The 22,811-nt window shown below is 29.9% G+C and overlaps 1 protein-coding gene across 1 annotated transcript; it reads right to left on the bottom strand.

The window, feature by feature from the left end:
• Positions 1-1,455: 1,455 nt before the first annotated feature.
• Positions 1,456-20,985, bottom strand: LOC136976406 (homeobox protein orthopedia-like). The gene is made up of 2 exons (XM_067271671.1): positions 20,627-20,985; positions 1,456-2,028 (listed from the first exon to the last, which is right to left on the bottom strand). The coding sequence occupies exons 1-2, from the start codon at positions 20,861-20,863 to the stop codon at positions 1,513-1,515; spliced, it is 753 nt and encodes a 250-aa protein (XP_067127772.1). The 5' UTR covers positions 20,864-20,985; the 3' UTR covers positions 1,456-1,512.
• Positions 20,986-22,811: the final 1,826 nt, after the last annotated feature.

Here is a 22,811-nt window from a genome sequence, read left to right as displayed (position 1 = left end):
TCCCAGCAGATCGCCCGCGAGTTGCGTTACCGTAAACAAACAAACAAACAAACTTTAACTGTTTCAGCTGTACTTTCGGTTAAACTAAAATTTACGTGAGAAAATGGGATCCTTCTTCAAAAAATCTTAGCAAAGTTTTCGTGGAAGATGCAAGAGCAAATCATTTAAATTCAGCGAGTGCAGACAGTATGAAAGCTAAATGACTATTGTTCTGTAGAGCAATTTTCAAGAACTACTCTACCACATGAAAAATTGAAATGCAAAAGTAATTTCCAAGAATATATTTAACAAAAATTCTCGACTTTCAGAATTTAAACAATAGAAATTTCACTAGAATTGTTTATTTCGTAAATGTAATTTATGTGTTTATTTAAATTAGATATGTATAATTTATTAATTATAAATTCTGTATTCCCATAATTCATTTAATATTTAATTTTATTATTTCTTGGACATCTAAATATCAGTATTATTATTAAGAAATTAGATTGCAACAATATTAAAGTATAATTTTATTAGAATACTTCGATTATTTTATTAGACTTCGATTTAGCGCCACCGTTCATTGGCCTCTGAAATTGGCACTAAATCGAGTATGGCGATAAACTGAAATATATCAAGATTTATGGGGGAAGTCTGTTCACGAGTATTCACAGGCGCTATTTAGGAGTGCTGTATGTAGAGGTTTGACTTATGAACACTAAAAATTATTAAAATAAGTTTACGAATATTTCACTTTCTGCTTAATATAAATTAGGTATAGCTTAATAATTATTCAAGTTACTCATAAAAAAATAAGGCGTAATGATTTTTGTATGAAATGTTCAGCCTCTCCTCTTGTCAAAATTGGTTTTAAATTAATCAATTATAGAAAGACTCTTTCGAAAGAAATTATAAAAATTTATTAAAAATATAACTTATTAATATCAAAGTTGAAAATATGGAGGATACACCGGGATATTTTTTCAAATTATTTTAAGAATGGTTAAAACCAGTTTGTAACAACTGCGCGTTGTTATTCGTGATTTAGTCATTTCGTTAGAAGAGATTAGATTATGAGCTGCTCCAATCTAGTTTTAATTAAAACAATATTCACGTGGTGTCTCTACGAAATTATTACAGTCTCTCCCTCGCTTAATTTTTCCAGTGGTTCAATGATTATTGATTTGTTAACTACATCGGTGACAATTGTCATGCTTGTGTTTAAATATTTATTATTTGTGTTTATAAGTAACGACAGATGGCGCCACTAAAACGTAATTAGGTAACGTTTTTTAGTGTTTAAATTTATAGACAAATATACCTAATCGTTTGATTTAAGAGACAAAGCAATGCAATGTTTAATACCAGAAAGCATTACACAACAGTTTTACATACGAGATCATTTTTACAACAAATCTTGATAAATATTAAATCGCCCATCATTATTTCTGGAAGGAAACAATGCTACTTTATTCATACAAGTGAAACATTAATTGAATGTAGCTTTATTTACATTTTTTCCAGGCGTTTTCATCTGAATCCGGCGGAGTAGTGTTCGAACGCTCTCCTCCTGAGAGAAACGATGCTGTTGCCTCTCCACATGTCACCGCTACCGTGACCAATCTCGGCCATTCCGAGAGCGCATCCGGACGCGGGATTGGCCGACGGTGGAGGAGTGGGGAAACTATTGGGCGGAGCTAATCCCGAGGGCGGTGTCAAAGTATTGAAATTGCCGTATGCCGATTGGTAGACGGCCGAAGAGCAAGCTAATGCCTGTTCTTCCGCCGTAGGGCGGGATATCTGGGTTATTCCTTGATGGGATTGGGTCAGAGCGGTTTGACGCTGTAGAGGGTGTGTCAGGGGGAGGGTGTGCGGATTGGACATTGTCCATCGAGTGTCGGGAGACGATCCGAACGAACATAATGCTTCTCCACTCGATGTAGCGAAAGCTAATCCGTGAGGCTGTAACACCGAGTTTGGATTTCTAAACACGTTGGCCGCCTTCTTGCGTTTCTTCCACTTGGCACGTCTGTTTTGGAACCATACCTGAAAAAATTCAAGTTATAGTATTACTTTTTCAATTTTTATCTAAAATTCTCGTATATCTAATCTATTAAATTAATCCACGAGCTTTATATATTTAATAATTTAATATTTTCTCGCGTTTTATTTTTGTTTAAGGTTGCTTTAAAAAATGATGCATCTATCTTATAGCTAAGTTTAAAACGTTAATATTTAAATTTAATATTACATTTTATTATTAATTCAAAACAAATTTGCAAAAATAATTCCCTTTGTATATAAGATATAAAGAGGATAAATACTAGCTCGGATCCTTAATCAATTTTATGATGAACTATTGGATTTGAAAGGGAAAGCGGAATACTTTTTTGGCAGATGATATAATATTTTAATAGTTAAAATTTATATGAAAATTGTATTTTAAAACTTTTAAAATCTATATTTAACGCAGAATACTTATCCATACGGACAGAATTATTATATTAAATAATTCATTTTAGCCTTGATTTACACGGAGCAGGTAACGCGCAAATTTGCGATCCAGTCCAAGTAACGGTAGTCCCAGATGATTGCCTAAACACTTAAATGACCATTTACACTTAATAGAAAACTATTTTAGCGTGTTTAAAACATTTTACTTATATTTTTACTATAGGCCTATACTATAAAATTTTGCTCTGTATATTCAAAAACATTGGATCAGGATAGCATCCATTTAAGTCCGATGTTTTTGAATATACAGAGCAAAATTCTATTATACACTTGCGTACAGTACTTGAGGAGAATGCACAAAATCCACAGTATTCACTCCAGTAAATGGCATTCAGTAGTGTCTAGTATTTGGAATATCAGATGTTGGTTAGGATTTGAGAGGACCTAGGCAAAATTTATTTTTGAGGCCCATTAAAAGAGCAATGGAGACAGAGGGTAGACAGTTCACCAACTATAGGCTTATATTATAGTATAGATAAAAGAAATCTTGAAACCACAGTAGTGTTTAAATATTCATCTTTTAAGAGCTAAAACACAAAATTCATGTTAGGATGACATAGATCAAGTTGTATAAATTTATCATGTAATAAACTATTAGGCTAGTATGTTAGAGTGTAAATCATTTCATTGAATCTTTCTTAGAGAAATGTTTATTCAATAGAATCACAACTGAATAAAATCCATTTATATAATTCAGACAACAGGCCCCGCATTATATAAATCATACTTTTGTAAAGTACAATAAGCTTAAATGAAAAAAAAACAATGTACAGGACCCCTACTTCTGCCCCCACTCTGGACATCCTTCATAATAAATAATAAATCCGATAGTTTTGAAAAATCGAAAAAAAATTATTTTATTTTTTCGAGAAACTAATTTCTGCTTTTTAATTGGATTGCAATTTTCAAAAATTTGAAAACATAAATTCCCACTGACGTCTGTCTGTCCTTCGTTAATCTCGAGAACGGAGTTAGATAGATGGAATTTGAGTCTATATATGGAAAGCTTAGGGGCAGGAGGCCCCAATTAACTATATACGAACTTCCGTTTTAAAGCAGAAGTAGTGTTATTTCAATTCAAAAATTTTTTCTAAACGGATGACCACGTGACTATTGTTAACAGGAAAAGTACGATATACAGGGACGAGAGACCACTAAAATTGAGAGCATTGTGAAGATGTCATAATAAATAATTGCTCGTTTATTTTAAATAATGTTTAAGAAAATTTTCAATTAAATGATCAATTTAATAAGTATTTAAATTCAAAATAACATTTTAAAATTTGTTTAATATTCAAATATTAAATTAATATTTTAAATTTGTAATGTTAATTAATGAAACAGTAATTATGTTTTAATCGCGTCGTATTATCATTCAAGAAATTGTATATCCTGTTTTATTTTAGAATAAATAAATATAAGTTAATTAAAATTAAGTCGTAAATATTTCCAACAAATAAACTTGATTTTTCGTATAAAATTATATAACGTCTATCAGTAACAGTGAATTCAATATCTGTTTGTCAAGTATACAAGATGAATGACCCATACCAAGGTGACAAAAAACTAAAAAAGTCATAGTAATGTATTGAAATGCTGTAAATTACATAAGAGATATCATTTGGAACAAACTTTTTATTTACAAAACTTATTTTAAAATAATTAACTGACCTTTGAGCCACACTGTGTGATAAATTCTAATATATTTAATAGCTGTAACTAGAAGTTATATCATTATCATGTTGGGTTTAGTGAGTTACACTCGGTTGACACCGGTTGCTGTGTACTACGCCAGACCAGAGTCAAGGCATAGCAACCAAAACAAGACAAAAATTAAATAAGTGTGTCAGTATTGTTTGTGTGTCTGTGTTCAGGCAATTCCTAACAATATGACATGTATTCAGTATAGTGGCCTTCTGTAGTGTGATGTATGTGTTTGTATTCAACTGTAATGTTCCCAGGTTTTTGTGTGGTTACTTGTAGAGGAGAGAACGACAGGTACGGTACAATAAACACCTTATCCATCCTCCACAGATGCCTTATTTCCTGTGTACTTGTTGATTTTTTTCAGTGCATGTGTTTTGTACATTGTGAGTGTTTGGAATGAATATGTCTATAATGTATGTGGTTTCATTGTGTTTGTCAATGAGTGAGATGTCTGGTCTGCTGTGGTAAATTGTTTTATTTGTGATTATGGCTCTAGTACATTTTGTGTGTTGTTTTCCAATCCTGTCTGTGGAATGTATTTGTAGTTTGGTTCGTGGATGTCTAATTTATTATTATTATTTCTAAACATAATCTCGATAAGAAAATTTGTACTCGCAGATATTCTTAGTAGTGTTTGTCTTCTTCTGTGTTTCTATTGTTTTTATTAAGTAGAAATTAATTATTTCTAATAATTGTTATTGTGTGGAAACAGAACACTTGTCCCACAATAGAAAACTTTCGAAACAGTTTATTTATCTAACAGCAGTATACATTTCGACAATCAATTGTTTGCGACAATGCCCATTTCGATAATCTGAGCTGCCCGAAATTAATATTGTCACAAAAAAATTGAGTGTCGCAACTCGTACTATTGTTTGATAAACAAAGTCTTATTTGCAAATCTTGCGTTTTATGCTGGAATATAAAAGAATGATCGATTTCTCTAAACATAAGTGGTTCCAATCTGTCACTTGTATTTTTAACACTAGTTTGTCGTGGGTTCGCGCCAGATTAATGGACTAGTCACGTGGAGTTTTCAGGATTTTTTTGCGTGTCTACTACCAAAATAGGGACTAGTTGGGCTACAATTTGAAAAAAATTGTAGACCTATAAATTCCCACTGTCGTCCGTCTGTCTGTCTTTTAATCTCGAGAACGGTGTTAGATAGATGAAAGTCGAGACCAGATATGGAAAACTTGGGGACAAGAGGCTCAATTAACTATATACGAGCGTCTGCTTTGGGCCAGAAGTCATGTTATTTCAATTCAAAAATTTCCTCCTGAACGGAGTTAGGTGTATGATTTCATTGTTAATAGGAAAAGTATAATTTCTCATAGAAAATCCTTCCGTGAGGAATCTCTTTGTCCATAAAACTAAACCACAATTAAGAATGTGCGAAAAATACATGTTTCCAGAGGAATAATACATTTAGAAGTTAAAAAAGCACCATGAATTATTAAAAATGTTATTATTTGAATATCCATCACTTTATTTAATATGGGGTGACGATTTTAACATTTAGCTCTATATATTAAAGGCTACTTAAAACACACACAACACACACACACACACACACACACACAAATTAATTAATTTTAAAATATCATATCTTTTGGCACAGTTTTAAAAATATAGAAAATATTATTCTCTGAATTCATTTAAAAATTTACTTTTACTTTACGAAAGAATTTTTAATTAATTTTTCTGCTTTTATTGATTTGTGATGATTTTTGTTTATCGTCTTCTCGTTTACAGAATTATTCCACTCTACAGAAATAAATTTTTAACAGTTAATTCACTTCTAAATTCCTTTTTTTTTAAATTAAAATTAATCAGGATTTTTAAGGACAATCCTTTATTTCTTGATTTGATTTGACAGATGATAGTTGTAAAAGAATTCCCATGCTTGATTGCAGCATGAATAAAAGTGTAAAGACAATTTTCTTTCTATATATTATCATTAACATTAAAAAATTCCTATTAAAACATGAAAAAATGATAGTTTTTTGATTAGATAAAATTGTATAATTAATTAATTCTAATTAATAAGAAAATTTTTCAATGTTTCCATCTATTTCTTCAAGATGCGCCTTATTCATAGTGCTATATGAGGCTTTCTTAACCAAAATGCAACTAAGTAGGCAAGTAATTATATCAAAATAGATAAAATAATAGTAATTGACAAGATGTATTGAAAAATGTAGGCCTATAGCCTATATTATATATACTATTTTTAAATAGTAATGATATTAATTATTGGGGAATCTCTTCCATATTTATTTTACAGAATTTATATTTTTGATCGAAAATTCTGTAAAAACAATTGTATATTAGACTAAAATTACAAGAAAATTTCGGAAATTTACGATTACTTTGCTCTTGGGCATTGTTTTTTAAAAGATATTTTATGTTTAACTGGCAGAAATTATATTATATATATTGTAAAATTATTAAAGAAGATGTCTCGACGTGATAAATTCTCAGGGATCATAAGAAACAGGATAACTGAGTAAACGACAAAGAAATTAAGGTATTAAAATTTTTGAATTTTCTTCTATACTAAATCCTCTAATGCAACTTGGGATGGGAGAACAACGGAGAAATTTACTGTCTTCTTTCATCTAAATCATTCGTGGCTTGATTATTTGCGCCCGGAAACTAGGTCCAAAATTACATATTTTTGATTATTTTTTAAAAATCTTTCTACAAATTTTTGCTGCTTTTTTTTTTGATAAAATATTCTTTGTTCTCTCAGATTTATGTGGCTATTATATTCTTATTCGACCTTAGAGATAAATGTCACGCCTTACTTTCAATGGTTACTTTTAGTAATTGTCCCCTTGATGACACCAATCATCATTAGTTTTGTGTTCATAATGAGAAGGGTGCTTCACTCCATTTTTGCACCATTCGTTTCATATATTCTGATATCAATTAAATAAAATTGTCTTATCTATTCTTAATTAATATTAAAAAAACTTAATTTACTTAAATTTAATGTAGAAACGTCTCGAAATTTTTGAAAAATTAAATAAATTTACTATTTTCTATTCGTATAGAATAATATAGGCCTAATGTTCGCCATTTTATCTGGTTACAAGTCGATCAATCTTGTATATCGTATTAACTTTTCGAATAAAGTTATCATTTAAATCAATTATTTTATGGCGAGATTTGATTTAAATGATTACTTCGTTAAAAGAGTAAGAAGAATTCGAAGATTTACTAAGAAGATATTCACTAATCAATCTTCTAAATTGTCACGGGAGTATACTTGAAGGCATAGCTTTAAAAATAATACGGTAAATAAATACATATAATTTAAGTAAAAATAGACTAAATTTCAAAAGTCAAAGAATGTAAACGGCCTAACCTCCCCATTAAAAATGTCTATTAACGTTTCGAACCTCTTAACAACGGCCAAGAGGGGAACATAAGAAAGTGGCCGTTTTTAGGAGGTTATTAATAAACTATACGTTGTGGGCCTATCACTTTTATATATGTAAAATTAATTGATTAAAAGGGAAATATATAAAGATTTATTTAGCGAAATAACTAAATCGGATGAATTATATTTGATCATTTCTAAGTTTAAATCACTATTCAAGGAGAATGAGTGATTCGGGCTTAAAATATAATTTAAAACGTATTTTAAATTATTATCTCTTTAAATAAATTTTAAAATATTATATTTTTTTCTTTAAAACTACGTTTAAATAGTATTTTTATCATAATTAACTGGCGAAAGAAAAATTTCTTTGCATCAAGCCAAAGGGTTTAAACATTTTAATTTAATAAATTCGCGAGAAATTAATTATAATTTTAATTAAAGAATAAAAAGATTTCAGTTTAATATATTTTAAAACTGTTAATTATGTATCAGTGCAGCATATTAACTCTCCTTAGCAGCAGAAAATTAACAGAAACAACAAATTTATTCCTTTGTTACATCTGTTACTTATTAGAAGAAATTTAAGATAAAAGTGAAAATATTGCAATTTATTATTATTACTCATACTTTACTTTATTAATAACTCTATTAAATAAAATTTAATAGGTCTATTGAGCAGCTTAAACGAACAGTTTTAGCGAAGCTTTCATTCTAATACAGTCTGATCCATAATTAAAGAGTAGGTGTTCAGACTTCTCTGTAGAGAGAAATATTGTATGAATTTCAATCAAATTTCATATACACACTGTCCCGAGTATGCGGTTTCGATTTTCAAGAAAAAAATTGCTTTAAAATTCATCCGTTAGGTCCAAATTTGGTGCTACTATCCCCATAATGTGCATATTTCGTACGCTGAAATGAAAGCTTTGATTTACAAAGGGAAAAAAATCTAATAATTTTTTAAAGAATTTATCAAAAGTCTGAATCATTTGTTTCTTCGAAATTTTTAAATTTAAATTTAAAAATTGCCTATTTTTTCAAACAAAATTTCGACCTCAGCTGTCATTCGTATTATTATTTTTATTTTTTTTTAATCTAGAACAGTGAAGAGTTTGAAGAGTCTCACCAGTTTGTAAAACTGCATTTTTACTCGAATAATCTGTATTTTTAATATTTATTTTACAGGAATATAGTATCAAAAAGAATTTTGTAATAATATAGAATATAGACATAATATATGAATTAAGGCTGCTGAATCTACATCCGGCAATTGAAAATTTATACTCCACCCAAGTAGCCCATGACCTATTGCAAGATCTCTTAAATTTTTACTAAAATTGATTTATATGAAGAAAAATCTTTTAAAAATAATTTTTTAGCAAAATCGAGAGCTTATTTATTTTATATTTTAAATTTTCACTAAAATAAATAGAGGAGAAAACGAAGAATATATCTACAAAGCAATTCTACTGTATATCATCGCTGCTCTTTAGTCTTTATTATAAGAGATATTATAATTTTAGTAAAAATTAATTATTATTTATTTCATTCCAAATATTTTATTACATTTTTAACTAAAAAATAAATTTTTACATGAAAAATGCTAATTTTTTATTATTATTATTTTTTATTAAGTTTAGGCCTACCTAGTGAAACCAGAACAACCTTTACCATTATCTACCGCAGCATAATTCTAGACACACAAAAAAAAAAATACATAAATTTAACTTTATAAAATCGTTTTAATATAATATAATTAATAATTCACGTATAAAATTATTAATATCCTTTATAATTTTGTTTTTTAATTTTTCGCCGATATTTTCCAACCAAACCAAGCTCATCTCTACTCGAATATGGCAAAAGCACTCGACGAAAACAAAGAACTTAAGCTTTAAATTATTTATTTTTTTTTACTTATTTATACAGAAATTCATTAATTCCTTTTATTTTTTGAAGCTTCCTTTAGTTATTAAGGCATTATAAATGATAAAACACTCTTCAGACGAATCGTAGTCCACGACGGAAGAAGCCATTATCAGGACCATTTAACGTTCTAATTTGGACATAAAGTGGAATAAAATTATATATATATAAATATATATATAAGTGGGCCGATACATAAAAATGTTATCGGAATAAAACACGTATAATAATTTTTCATCAGAAGCTCTCCACTTATCGAAAATAGCACCATTTAAAATAGGCCGGTGCCGTAGTAAGAGCTATTTTAGTTGCATTTCGATGTACACTTAGGCTTATATTATTTAGTAAAAGAGAAAATCTTTCAGCCCGGATAAAAAAAAGTACGATCCATTTCTATCGGGCGACGAAGGTTGTTAGGAAATGGATCCTCTGGAGAGGCGAGATCGGTCACACATCAACGCCAAACACTCCCTTTTATAAATTATCGTAGATGCCAATGACAGGAGAGAGAGTCGGTCCCCCTATACTCAAGAGACCCGTTTCGTCCTCGTTCGTTGAAGACAGTACAGGGAACGCGCATTTGATATTAATGTGGTTTTGCTGTCCCATTAAAAAGTAATCCATCGACAGTGACGCTAGATGGAGAATCTCCAGGGATGAACCCACCGTCTGATTCTAACGCTTCCTATCATTCTCTGTAGGACCGTCTCTTCTTCGGGGAATTTTAACTTTCCCAACTTTTTTCTTCGTCCCCCCCTCCTTTCTTTTTTTATATGCCTTTAGCCATAGATAGCAGCAGTTTTAATTATTACTGCTTCTCCATCCGGAAGAATTTTTCCTTTTTAGGGTTGTATAAAACGGTTACCGTCAACGGCCCATTGTGATCCAATAGAATTTATTGAAGGCTTTTTGAAAAATCTCGTCGAATTTACTGCTGTAAATTGAGTGTTTCCCCTTTATCTGTTGCGTGAAAGATCCGTACCTCTTTTAATTGCGTTGGGAAGTGTGCGATACCAACGTCTCTGTCTACCTAAACATTAAAAACTTAATCGAAAAAATGTTAGAATACAACAAATGTACTGTAAAAATCTACACAGCTGTGTCAGAAATATATTATATTAATAAATCGAGATAAAATAAACCTAAATTTTAATGCTTACTTTATATTATTTACAGCGTATCGCCTTTATTTTAAGCAATATTTTTCTTTATCTCTTTGTATTATTTCCTTTGCTCACATTAATATTATTATACAAATATATTAAAATGCTGTATGCGAAAAGCATTTATATATGGAGCCAGTAGCGTAACTAGAACCAATATTTGGGGGGTCCGAATTACAACGTGCAAACTACATTCACCTCTGCATCACTAGCCCTGTAAAGGATAAACTCTTAAATATTGTATGTAAATGTGTACTTATTTTTTTTTCTTAGTTACAAAGGTAAAGGGGACTCCTGGACCCTTTTCTGGTTACGCTACTGAAGATTACGTTTGCAGATCTGAATAGGAAATTCTTCCAGATTTCGAATAGAGCCGTAAACTCTAAACAACTTAAATGTACCTTTGTATAAAAATGATAAAGGAAATAATTAAATATAACCCTGAAAAGTTTAATTTTCTTATAGTTTATTATATAATCGCTTAAGAAGGGGAGACACTTCCATCATCCAGTACATCGATCACGTTTCTTTTTTATCAGTTGATCGACTCAGTCGATCTGTTGTGAAGTTGACCAAGATTTCAGCTATAAAATGTCTCGAGCTGCATGGGAGAAAGATGTCAACTGAATTGATTTTTAAGACAGATATAACTTGCAACATCAAAATCAAAATACGTTTCGAGTTATAAATCTAGAAGGAAATCCATCTGATAAACCTGCGTGCGTGTATTATTTTCAATATGGCAGAGACTAAATTAAGCTAATAATTGATGAGGATGAATTTGTCTTACGATAAGCCAGTGTAAAAAAGGAGTTATTATTTTAACTCTTCCTGCCTTGAGGATACTTAAAGAACCAGGCCAAAAATGAGAGCTGTCGGATGATGGGGGACGGCCTGGGTTAACCAATAGAAGTTTTGCAAGGAATCTTGTCATCTAGAACTGTTTATATTAGAGTTCTATAATAGTTTTTCGAGTATAAGACGTTAAACATTCAATGCATTCAGAATAAAACGAATATAATTACAATATATAAAACATTTAGGCACCTTATGTTATTTATAGATGACATTCCTTCTTGCAAGCTCGTAAGAAAATGCAATTATCGAGTCGATCTTCGTTTTTAATTTGGTCATCGCATTGTTTGTTAGGCTTTCCAGCAACGCAATGAGGCCTGTCATATAGATCATACAGTAACGTAACCAGATGTTCGGGCCCCTTACTTTGTGTATAAATAATTGAATAAAAAATCAGTCAAGTATAGGATAAAGATTCGAATATGACGAACAATTTATGAGTTTACTCTTCATTCGCAGCAGCATAGGGGTAGATGTAGACACGTTCTAATTCGGGTCATCCATTATATCGGTTCTAGTTACTCTACTGGAAACAAATTGACCGACATTAAATGAACGAACGAATAAACAAAGGCTGTGACAACTAATCCTCAGTGGCGCGTTACAAGTTCATGAGGCCCAGGCAAATTTGAATTAGGGGGCCCATGTACTGTGTTGATTTCAGTCTTTTGAGGGGAAATATTTTCTTATAAAAGATTGGTTCTGGACCTCCTGTTGGTGGTGGCCCAGGCAATTGCCCTTTTTGCCCACAGGATAACGCGCCACTGCTGATTCTCGCCTTTCGGCAAGTGATTGACCATTGTTAATTGCTATCATTGTTAAAATTAATGATTTATAACTCAACTTATTTATAAGTGATGTGAAAACTTCAACAAAACGTTCCTAATTTCATTAATGACGAGTTCAACAGGCCTGCAACACATCGTAACTGTTAGTTGTTTTATGAATGTTTATCTATATTTTCGTGATAAAGAATGTTAATTATTTTTTAAGTTGTTATTTATAGAAACAAATATTTCCTAAATAGGGCCTATACAAAAATAAAGCCATGCATTTTTTAGGCTTAATGCATTTCATATTTTCTAGATCTTCGTACAGTTTTTACTCAACAAATCTTTACTTGAATACCATAGCGTTGTACCCAACGACAGTATAAGGATTGATAGTGGTGTATTGTAGCGTGATCTTGACGTCAATATAATTAATAGTGAATTGCAGTTAAGCTTTACGTCAATTTGACGTCATCACTCCAATTTTACAATGAAAAATTATAAAGAATAACGTCAAATTTACACTGAAAATGTGTAATAACCTAATCAATCGAACAGACCAATAAACTTTGTTCAGTAATCTGCTAACTGACATTCCTACTATTTTATAATTTCAGATACTAAAATTTATGCCTGTAAATCTAAATAAATGATAATTATTTGAGATTTTTTATTGTAACGTACTATTTAAAACTTACAAACTCTAAAAAAATCCTTTATTACAAACCAATTTTTTATTAAATCATTTTAAAGGGAGATAACCATCTTGCTATAAAAACTAATTTAATTATTTAAAATTTAATTAATATTTTTTAGCGACATTACCTAATTATTAAGTATAATTATTCAACTCCTACCTGTACAAGATGATTTTGAATTGTTACTAATTGTAAGTTACATTCATAAAGAATCAAATAGTAGCCTAACAAAGTATTGAACAGATCTTACCAAATTAAAAATGTAAAAATGTATTTTGTGTGTTAACATTATGATAAATGTCTCACCACATAACAAAACCTTACAACGCTTTATGCAATGAGATCTATTATGTAGGCCTGTTACAGTAGGTATTTAAAAAAGAAAAAATTCTGTATTAATTTCATAAAAATCGTATTAAAAGTTTCGTGGTAATAAGGATAAAGAATTTAAGATTATGTGTATACAGTAGAGCGTCGAAAATTGGCGTCAATTGGGGACTGGGGTTGTTCCAATTAGTCATTTGTTCCAATTTCCGACTTTGTACGAAAAAATATATTAACCTGTCCGATGTTCAAATTTTTCTCCGTTGCGTATCGCTTCCTGTTGAATTTTTCTCCGTTGCGTGTCGCTTCGCGTTGAATTTTCGTCGATTTTAAGCCTAACGAAAATTTTTATAATAATAATCGAGGCTATCGTATCGTTAAAAATTATTTCTTTATTTTGTACAAACAAAATAAATATATTGAAGAATATAAAAAACATGAAAATTATACTTTAGAAGTAAATTTAGTATCAAAAACGTTCGATTCAGCACGACACAGTCCAACTGAAAATCGTTCCAATTTCCGGCCATTTCAATTACCGACGTTCCAATTAACGACGCTCTACTGTATTTAGGAATTTATGAGATAATTAAATTTTAATTTTTCTAATAATTAACTAAACCATTTTATCGTGGTATTTATCACATACTTAATAACATAACAGGCCTGTGATCATAGTATGTTTATAAATATAGCCTATATTTATCTCTTGTATACATAAATCAGTTATCTGTGAACGTGTATTATATAATTAATGTAGATAAGTTGATGTTATTCGTCCTATGACAGGCTACTTGTTAATGTAGAGATGGTCGAGTATTATTTAACAAGTATAGAGTTGCAGTCAGTTTCCAGTCTATTAATTAAAATCCTACGAATTTTAAAGAATAAAATAATAAAAAATTAAATTTATTAAACGCTTTTATTGCTTTGTATCCTCCTCAAATCTTGCAACTCAAATTTCGTTTACTTCTAATTAACGAGTAAGATAGAAGGTGGAAACTTCGAAGACAAAACTGTCTTACGTCAATGCATTTTAATGAATTAGAGGGTTGGCCCCATCCCGAAACACGATTAACGTAACTGAAATGTAGAATTTAATCACGTGTACTGTACGTGAGTAAATGCATTGTTGTGATGTAGTGAGGGTAGGACATCCTCACCATCAGTGGTGAGGGTGGTTTTGTGGTGCCAACGCAAATTTGAATTACGGAGCCCAATGTAGTGTTGAGTTCGGACATTTTTCTCCGGGAACAATTTTTTTTGGAAATATTTTCTTATAAAAAATTGGTTTGTAGGTTTCTGTTGATGGGAGCCTTGTACAATTGTCCCTTTTGCCCATATGATAACGCACCACTGCCTACCATCTCTCACTCCCAATCTTAAAAAAGAAAAAAGAAAATTGGCCAATAAAAACGTTTTTTAAAGCTTTTAAAATTTATTAATATTATTTTACTGAGCAATCAACATAAAAAACTGATGAAGGCATTCGAAATGCAGTTTTTAAATCCGATAAAAATTAATGAATTATGTTTTGTTGCTTAATAATTCACCAATTATATTTTATAATAAGCAAAGAAATGTCGAAATTGTTGAAAATACTTAGAATTATAGCTGTATATACACATTCGCACTAATTTATCACATAAGATGATGTTAGACTAAGTAACAAATTAAATATCCCCCGAGTAGTCTCGTAGACTGAAATGTAATTATTTTAGTCACAATTTCTTATTTCTAACCAATTAATTTCCTTATAAAATATCGAACGAGAGTTCTTATGACATATAAATGATTTGTTAGTGAACTAAGAACATCCAACTCGATAACAGGACATAACGTTCGTTAATTCGACAGTGATTGAACTAAGTATAATTCGGCCAGACGTGCGATTGGATTCGATTTCCACACAACTCTAATTGCATCTTTCTTCCTGATTATTTCGGCTGTCATACGAGTGATAGAGACGTTACACTAACCTATTATTGTATTTATTAATAATGATGTTATTATGAAAAACAATAAAATATTTCGGCGTAAGTAACCAATCTTAATATCAAAACTGTAATTCACGAAGACCCCTTTTAAACCGGGTACCGGTATACCTGAACGTGTGAACGAAAGAAAACTGGCAGTTCTGTCATCCATATGTTCAAATATACCGGCTTTATATTCTTGACCTATCGAGTTCGTAAGGATATAACTGCATCATTCAATTACAATATTGTAATTGAATATTGTTTATGAATATAACACGAAGAATATGCCTTATACTGATGGATTTTCTTTTAATATTCAATTCTCTCCAATGTTCAAACATCAGTTTCTGCAGTTTTTCTATGGAAAAAAAAAACACTACGTTAATCTTGAAAAACACTTTTAAATAAGACTTTTTGTGTTTAAAACGAGTTATTTCCTTACTTTTAAACACTCGATATTTATTTATTTAAATTATAATTTATTCTCAAATCAAGCATTTTAAAATAATTTCGCTTATTTTTTAAACAATTTATAAGGCTTATTTTGCTTAACAAATAATTATAATCCATCTCCAATCTTAGTAAATACACCATTCAAACAGATTTACTACAAAATTGCTAACGCCACGTGTTATTGATCCCTAATAACACTGAAGAGTTTTCTTTCCCGATAAAATATAAGAAAATATTGTGAGATCAGAGGTTACAAGTATGATTTTAATAAGACTTAACGAATTATCCTTTATTCCTTAACTGAAGATAAGGTAGTAAGGCAACCCAAATAATTATTTTTTATCTAGTTTAAGAAGATAAAGGATAATTAATATAAATTTAAATGTTATTTTTTTTTTTATTAAGAAATGAATAAATTCGCCATCAGTCATAACCACTCGAAGAAGAGGATTTTGATGACAAAATAGAATGTTTATCCATCATCTGTATGTATTTTGCATCCGCAAATCGATTCTGTCATAAATCTTCAACAGGAAAATATAAGAAAAGCTCGAAGACAAAGTTTCTATTGCTGTTTACGTTCAAAAATAAAAGAAGATGAAACAAATATTTGGATTTTACAACAAATCAAACGTAACTGCCTCTGCGTAGAGACGGTTGATTGCCTGCTTTTGAAAGAGTACAACTGTTATAGAAGGCCACTCAACCGTTATAGAGATTTTTATATCGTAGCTATAGCTGTCATCTCCACCAGAAACCATACAACAGCTCGATAAAAATGGCTGAAAGAACGATACTTGCAAATGTTATATATAAGACGAATTAGGAAATTCCTACCCTAAATTCTGTAAAACCAGTAAAGAAATTAAGATTATTTTATTTAAAAAAAATTATAATTTTAGGATTTTAAAGCGTATTTTAGAATTTATTCTAACGTAAATTATCGAATTTTTAAAACGTATTTCACCTTTAAAATGGAGATTTTGAAGGTGAAAAGTGCATAATTACAAGTATATATAGCTTAGTAGATTTTATTGATTTGTAAATATATTAACGTTGTATTTAAAATAAAGTATAATTAACGTGAAATGTAAAATCTTCATACGAAAGGAATGCATGCAAGCAAGTAGACCTGTAGAAGTTTGGGTAGTTTACATGCGAATGCGAGCAAGTTCGGAAACGTGGAAGAAACAAGAACGTTAAAATTGGAATGTTGAAATTAGAATGAAATTTTCTTTCTATTGTATGTGTTAAAATTTAACTTGTTTTACATAAGAAATGCCGTCTTCGCCGGGTTTCTACTCTATCCAAAAATATGTTGTTTTATTAAGAAAAATTCACGATTTACATTTTATAACAATTTTTACAACATTTTAAATCATAACAGCATCTCTAGTGGATTTTTATAATCGACGAAACTCGAATAATGTGGGAATTTGCATCTAGCAATCAGACTAAGAAGAGCATTTTGATATAAGTCTCCATAGACCGAATGTATTTTTGTTTCGCTCATTTGTCGCTTTGTTTTCTTCCTTATTACTAAATATTTATTATAAATATTGTCTGTAAAATAATAATAATGTATTCTATTTATAGTAAAATATCTCGTTTTATACATTTGTAACTTTTTAATTAGGTTCATACAAAGAAACTACTACTGTATTTTTCTATTGAAAACTTGTTTATATTTCGATGATAATATAACAAAATTTTATTATTTTATTATCAAAACATTATTTTATAATTTAATTTCACTTAATACACCAAAAACTGTAGTTATAATTGAAATGTTCTTTGAGAATAAACGGTTTTGTTAGCTGAATTTCTACATTTGATGTTTAACATAAACCCATTTCGTATGCATTTTTAACTAATTTATATTTGAATAAACCAATCAAAAGACATGAAATATTTCAGATATTAAAGTAATTTTATTATTAATCAAGTTTATTTAAATTTTTCTCTATTTAAAGTCTCGCAATTCATTAATAAGTCTACCTACCTTTGACACTGTATCACTCGCTTTTAACCTGTTTATTAATCATTAATTGGGTATAAAATCGTAAAAACCTTGATACAGAGACAAAAATTAATGTTTATTCGATCATTATTCCTTATATTTTAATTATAAAATAATAATTTCGATGTTTAAAACTCTTATCAAACAATCTTATCCTGAGCATCTTCGGAGATTTAGCATCTTAAGATTGTATTTTAAAATGTAGATTTATAAGTAAAATAAACTTAAAATCAAATAAAAAGAATGAAAATTACATGTGAAAAATATGGATTTATGTAATATATTAAATCGAAATTCAACAGTAAATTCAGCTGAGATATTTTGTAGAATTTACTGTCAACCTACTACAAAGTCAATATATTTTGACACGACATCATAGTACCTAAGAATTTTTTCCCAGCCGTTTTGTAGTGAAATACTTAACTTACATTCCACTAGACACGAAAAATATTTGAGAAAAGATAGAAGAAAATTGCGATTTTCTTGAGAAATAAATCTAACGTAGGCCTACGATAAGTGTTTGCAATATAAATTTGAATGTTTTAAGCTTACTGTACAGTCGAACCTCCAATAACGGCCACCTCTAAACAGCGGCCAAGTTTTGGGGAAACTTTATTTTCGAACAAAAATGCATCCGAAATAACCTCCAAACAACGGATAAATTTCCTTCAGTGGCCGTTGTTCACAGGTTTGAAAATATTCGATAATAAAGGTTGACGGAAAAATGGAATATTTTCTCTTACAGAAGAAAAATTATGAAAATATATTTTAAAATCCTGTAAATTATTCATTTTATCAAATAATTAAGCGTATGAATAGGATAAAACTACCTATTCAACTACATTTTGACATTAATTAACTATTCCCTCCGGATATTTAGTTTTATTTAAACTAAAATTTAAAAAATAATTACTTATATTACTGTTTAAGAGAGTTACTGGTTAAAAAAATCTTTCTTAAAAACCGAAGAACAAATAATGTAAACAGGAACCAACCGCTCGTTCTAACTTTGGTCGCCAGATTAGCGATTGAATGAAGGTTGTGGATTCAACCGGTTTTCGCGCCTAGAAACGGTTTCCATCTTTTCCTTTTAGCTGGAACTAATTATAATTAAAGCTTTTAAACTAACTAAATGTCGGCTAATTATGTAAATTTCTTTTAAATTTATGAAATTTTAAATAATAATGAACTTATTCTTATGTTGAAGAGTAAACTGATCGCATGAAATTTAGCTCTTTTTTTTTTATCTTAAAAAAGGTGTTGTTGTGTACAAAACTCAAATTTTCATAAGATTGGAGGCCTAATTATCGAGTCTGAATAGATTTAATTAAGCAAAAGCTCGTGAAAATCAAGACAAATCACGCTGTCAACAAAAAACAGCCTTGTCAATTAAATGAGTTATTTACTCTTATACTAATTCCTTCCCGAAAGGATATATATTTCAATTGTTCATACGACGTTACAGAAATTCTATTTTCTTGATTATTATTTAATGTATTGAATATTTGTTTAGGTTCTGCATCCTGAAATCGTTATAAGAAATGAGAGATGTTATCACTACAAAATTAATGTTCTCTATCGAAGATTCGATAGAGAATTAACCCATCTTCCTTGTATCTTACTTACAATTTAATTGATAAATTAATTAAATGGGCATATCTAACAAGTCCTAAAGTAAATATCTAATAAATTCTATAGTAAAAATCTCAATTTTTACTTTGGAATTTATTAGATATGGACGCAGAGACGAACTCGAGTTACCTTCTCTTTAAGCTATTGTTTATCATTCAGATGCTAAATTTACTAATAAATCGACGTTAATTAGAGTTATTTATAAATAAATTATCTTAAAATCAAATAATTTTATTCGTAAAATAATAAAAGTATCGTTTTAAGAAATAATTTGTAAGATAACACGCTCCCTGCAGTGAACGTGTTATCAATTTTTATTACATTACTTACTTAAATATTCCATTTTAAAATGTAAAAAACTATTCAAATCGCTTCAAATTACCATTAAATTGGTTTCTGTAAAGATAATTTTGATTTAAATATTAAGTTTCTACGTTTTTTTTTTGGCCATAGATTTTAAGTATACAGGATACACGTAACGTGTAGGCCTGCACCTGATTCTCCGAACGAATTCTAAATATTTCTGAATTTAAGAAACTATAAGCATCAAGATAATAAAAATAAGTCTTTTACTACTAAATTTTCTTTATCTGGAGTATTTAGAAGCAGATAAAGAAACGGAAATGACCACAAGTCGAGAAAGACCTAAGCATAAGCTATGGATTTTAAAGTGATTTTTCTTTAAATTATGAGCTTTTCTAGTGTAGAATTTTTAAAAATATAAATTAGGCATCTCAAAAATTCCTTATAATAACTCTAATTGTGCTTCTCGTTTGATTTGAGACCCTTCCTATTCGGTTAAACAGAGTAACTAGCTATTAATTCGGAATCGGTACGTGGATCAGCTTATCTCATGTGAGACTAACCTAAACCTTTAACCCGAATTATCATTTTAGTTTAAAGAAAGGGACAATTTTAGAACCATTCAGTATACAGCAGCCTCTTGTAAATCACGAAGATCTCTCGTACAGAACGAAACCAACTCAAATTTTAGGATTTTAAATCGTGGTTCTAAACTATTAAAATGGGATATTTTCGGTATATATATATATTTATTATTTTGTTAAAATTCTCGTAAAACGTGCGAAATTCCACGCATTTTAACGATTTAAATTATTAAAAAAATAAGAGGGTCGGATTTGACCCTTCTCCGACGTTTCTCGCTTACAAGAACTTAATTTACCATTTTATAAAATAAATAAATAAACTTACCTGAACTCTAGATTCGGTCAAACCAATTCTAACGGCCAATTCTTCCCTCATAAAAATGTCCGGATAATGAGTTTTAACGAAGCTCCTCTCCAACTCTTGCAATTGTGTAGGAGTAAATCTGGTCCTGTGTCGTTTCTGTTTAGTTGGCTTCGTCTCCGAAGACTTGCCGCTCTCCTCTTCTCTGCCCATTAATGGTCTTCCACCAGTAAACACCGTCCTTAATTGGCTAACATCCATTTATTTATTAGACTTTCCTCGACTTAATTAAATTGTCCGGCGCAGTTTAATCACCCCTTAAGCGTAGTCAATCAACTTAATGAGAATTTACCCAACAGGTTTGGGATCGGTCAGAGACGTGCGATATGTCTTAACGTTTCTCTTCAGCTAGCAACCGTATTCCTCCGGTTCCACCAATAAGAGCGCGGCCGCTCGTGACGTCAGCGGCTCCAACCAATCGCCTCTTATTTTCATTCTTATATTTAATAAGTGAGAAATGATGTTGATTGTTTTATTAGATTTACTCCTCTAAGTCGAAAGAAATTTTTCTATTGCGTGACGTCTCCTAAATTAATTTCTAGCTTTTTTACTTTCTTTTTTCTTTTTTTATAATAAATATTTCAACTCGTTAAACTTTATTACATTTGATTGAAAGTGTTTAAATTGTTTTAAAACGCCTTTCTTTTTTCAATCTCTCTTCGTATAAAATGCCAATTTATGTCTTTCTTCCGCCGTCCAAACTTATTAATATAAATTAATTCCGACTTTTCTCTATTGAACGTGCTGTTAAAAATACGAATATATTTTTTTAATTTTTATATTCTTTACATTCACTTTTCCATGTTCTAGTCATGTTACTATAGCAACGATGTTACTAGAAATACTCTACGTAAGAATCTTTCTCCCCTCCCTTTCAGGATGTTAGAATACGGGATTATTTGCATTTTTTCTTTATTATTAATAAAATTTCTTAATAATATAATTAAATATATTTTTCTTCGATCTATTCGAAGTTTTACTGTAAAGATTAGGAAAAAATGGCGACACTTTGCAGCCTATAAAAGATGCAGAACAGAGCTTCGGGCTATCGGGCTATCGTTTAGGCTTGACTATTTTCAAATTTATTATTGTTTGGTTGAGGTGGAATACTTCTTAAATGTTATCGAATTACAGGCTCAATAAGGTTAGAATTAAGGAAGAGTATATTATAAACACAAATCCGATTTAATTCAAAAAACGCATATAATTAAATTGCATGTGTTTTTAATGTTTTTCTTAAAGAAATTTATGCAAATATAACTCCAAATTTCCATTAATTCTTATAGGAAGAGAGCGTAATGAATGCCACGTGCAGAAACGTCGATACCGCTCTCCCTCAATTAGAAGCAGAAAAGTAATCTTCGTTTTGCTCATTTTTTGTAAAAAAAAGTTTAAGTATAAAATAAGATGATAAAACCATCGATTTTGCTGTAAAGTAAGGCAGGATTGCATAATTTATAGAATTAAAAGTAAATATCGAGGATGGGATAAAAAATATATATATATATATAATTACCTTTGGGAATGATAGAGATTGACAGGCGAGACTTTTTCCCCCTCTCCAAATGATTAGCGACACTTGGAAACGGGGGTCGAAAGCGAAACACGCAACTGATACATACGTCACAATTGAAGGCGATAATGAACTTTTTGGAAAAGCGTCTCTTCTTTATCATCCCCAATAAATGGCAAAGCAAAGGATGAAGTGTTACCTTGGTAACAATAAGGATGAATATGTGGAGATGGAATCTTTCAATTTGATTCTTCTCGTTACATTAACGATATTTTTTTTCTATTTATATCGATTTTTCTATGAATATATTTAAATATCCACTAGTTTTATTTGATAAAATTATCGCTTTCTGGAGTATTTTATTTAAATTTTCTCTTCTATTAGCCTGTAGATTTCTTTTAAATCGAGATTTAAATTGATAAAATAGCATTTAAAAGATAAAATTTGACACATTACGCGCTAATTACACCGTAAACTATTCGATACTTTCTTTAATAGAAATTTATAAATTAGTTTCAAAATATTATTTTGGGTTTTACTATGAACCAACCTGTGTATTATATATATTATTACCTAGTTTTATATTTTTATAGGATTTTATATAACAATGAATAGTGTTACATTCAGTTTTATTTT

Source organism: Centruroides vittatus, unplaced genomic scaffold, assembly GCF_030686945.1.
Source record: "Centruroides vittatus isolate TY-2023 unplaced genomic scaffold, ASM3068694v2 contig_400, whole genome shotgun sequence".
NCBI lineage: Eukaryota > Metazoa > Arthropoda > Arachnida > Scorpiones > Buthidae > Centruroides > Centruroides vittatus.
Note: the sequence above shows the minus strand (reverse complement) of the source record. Positions and strands in the feature narration are given on the sequence as shown.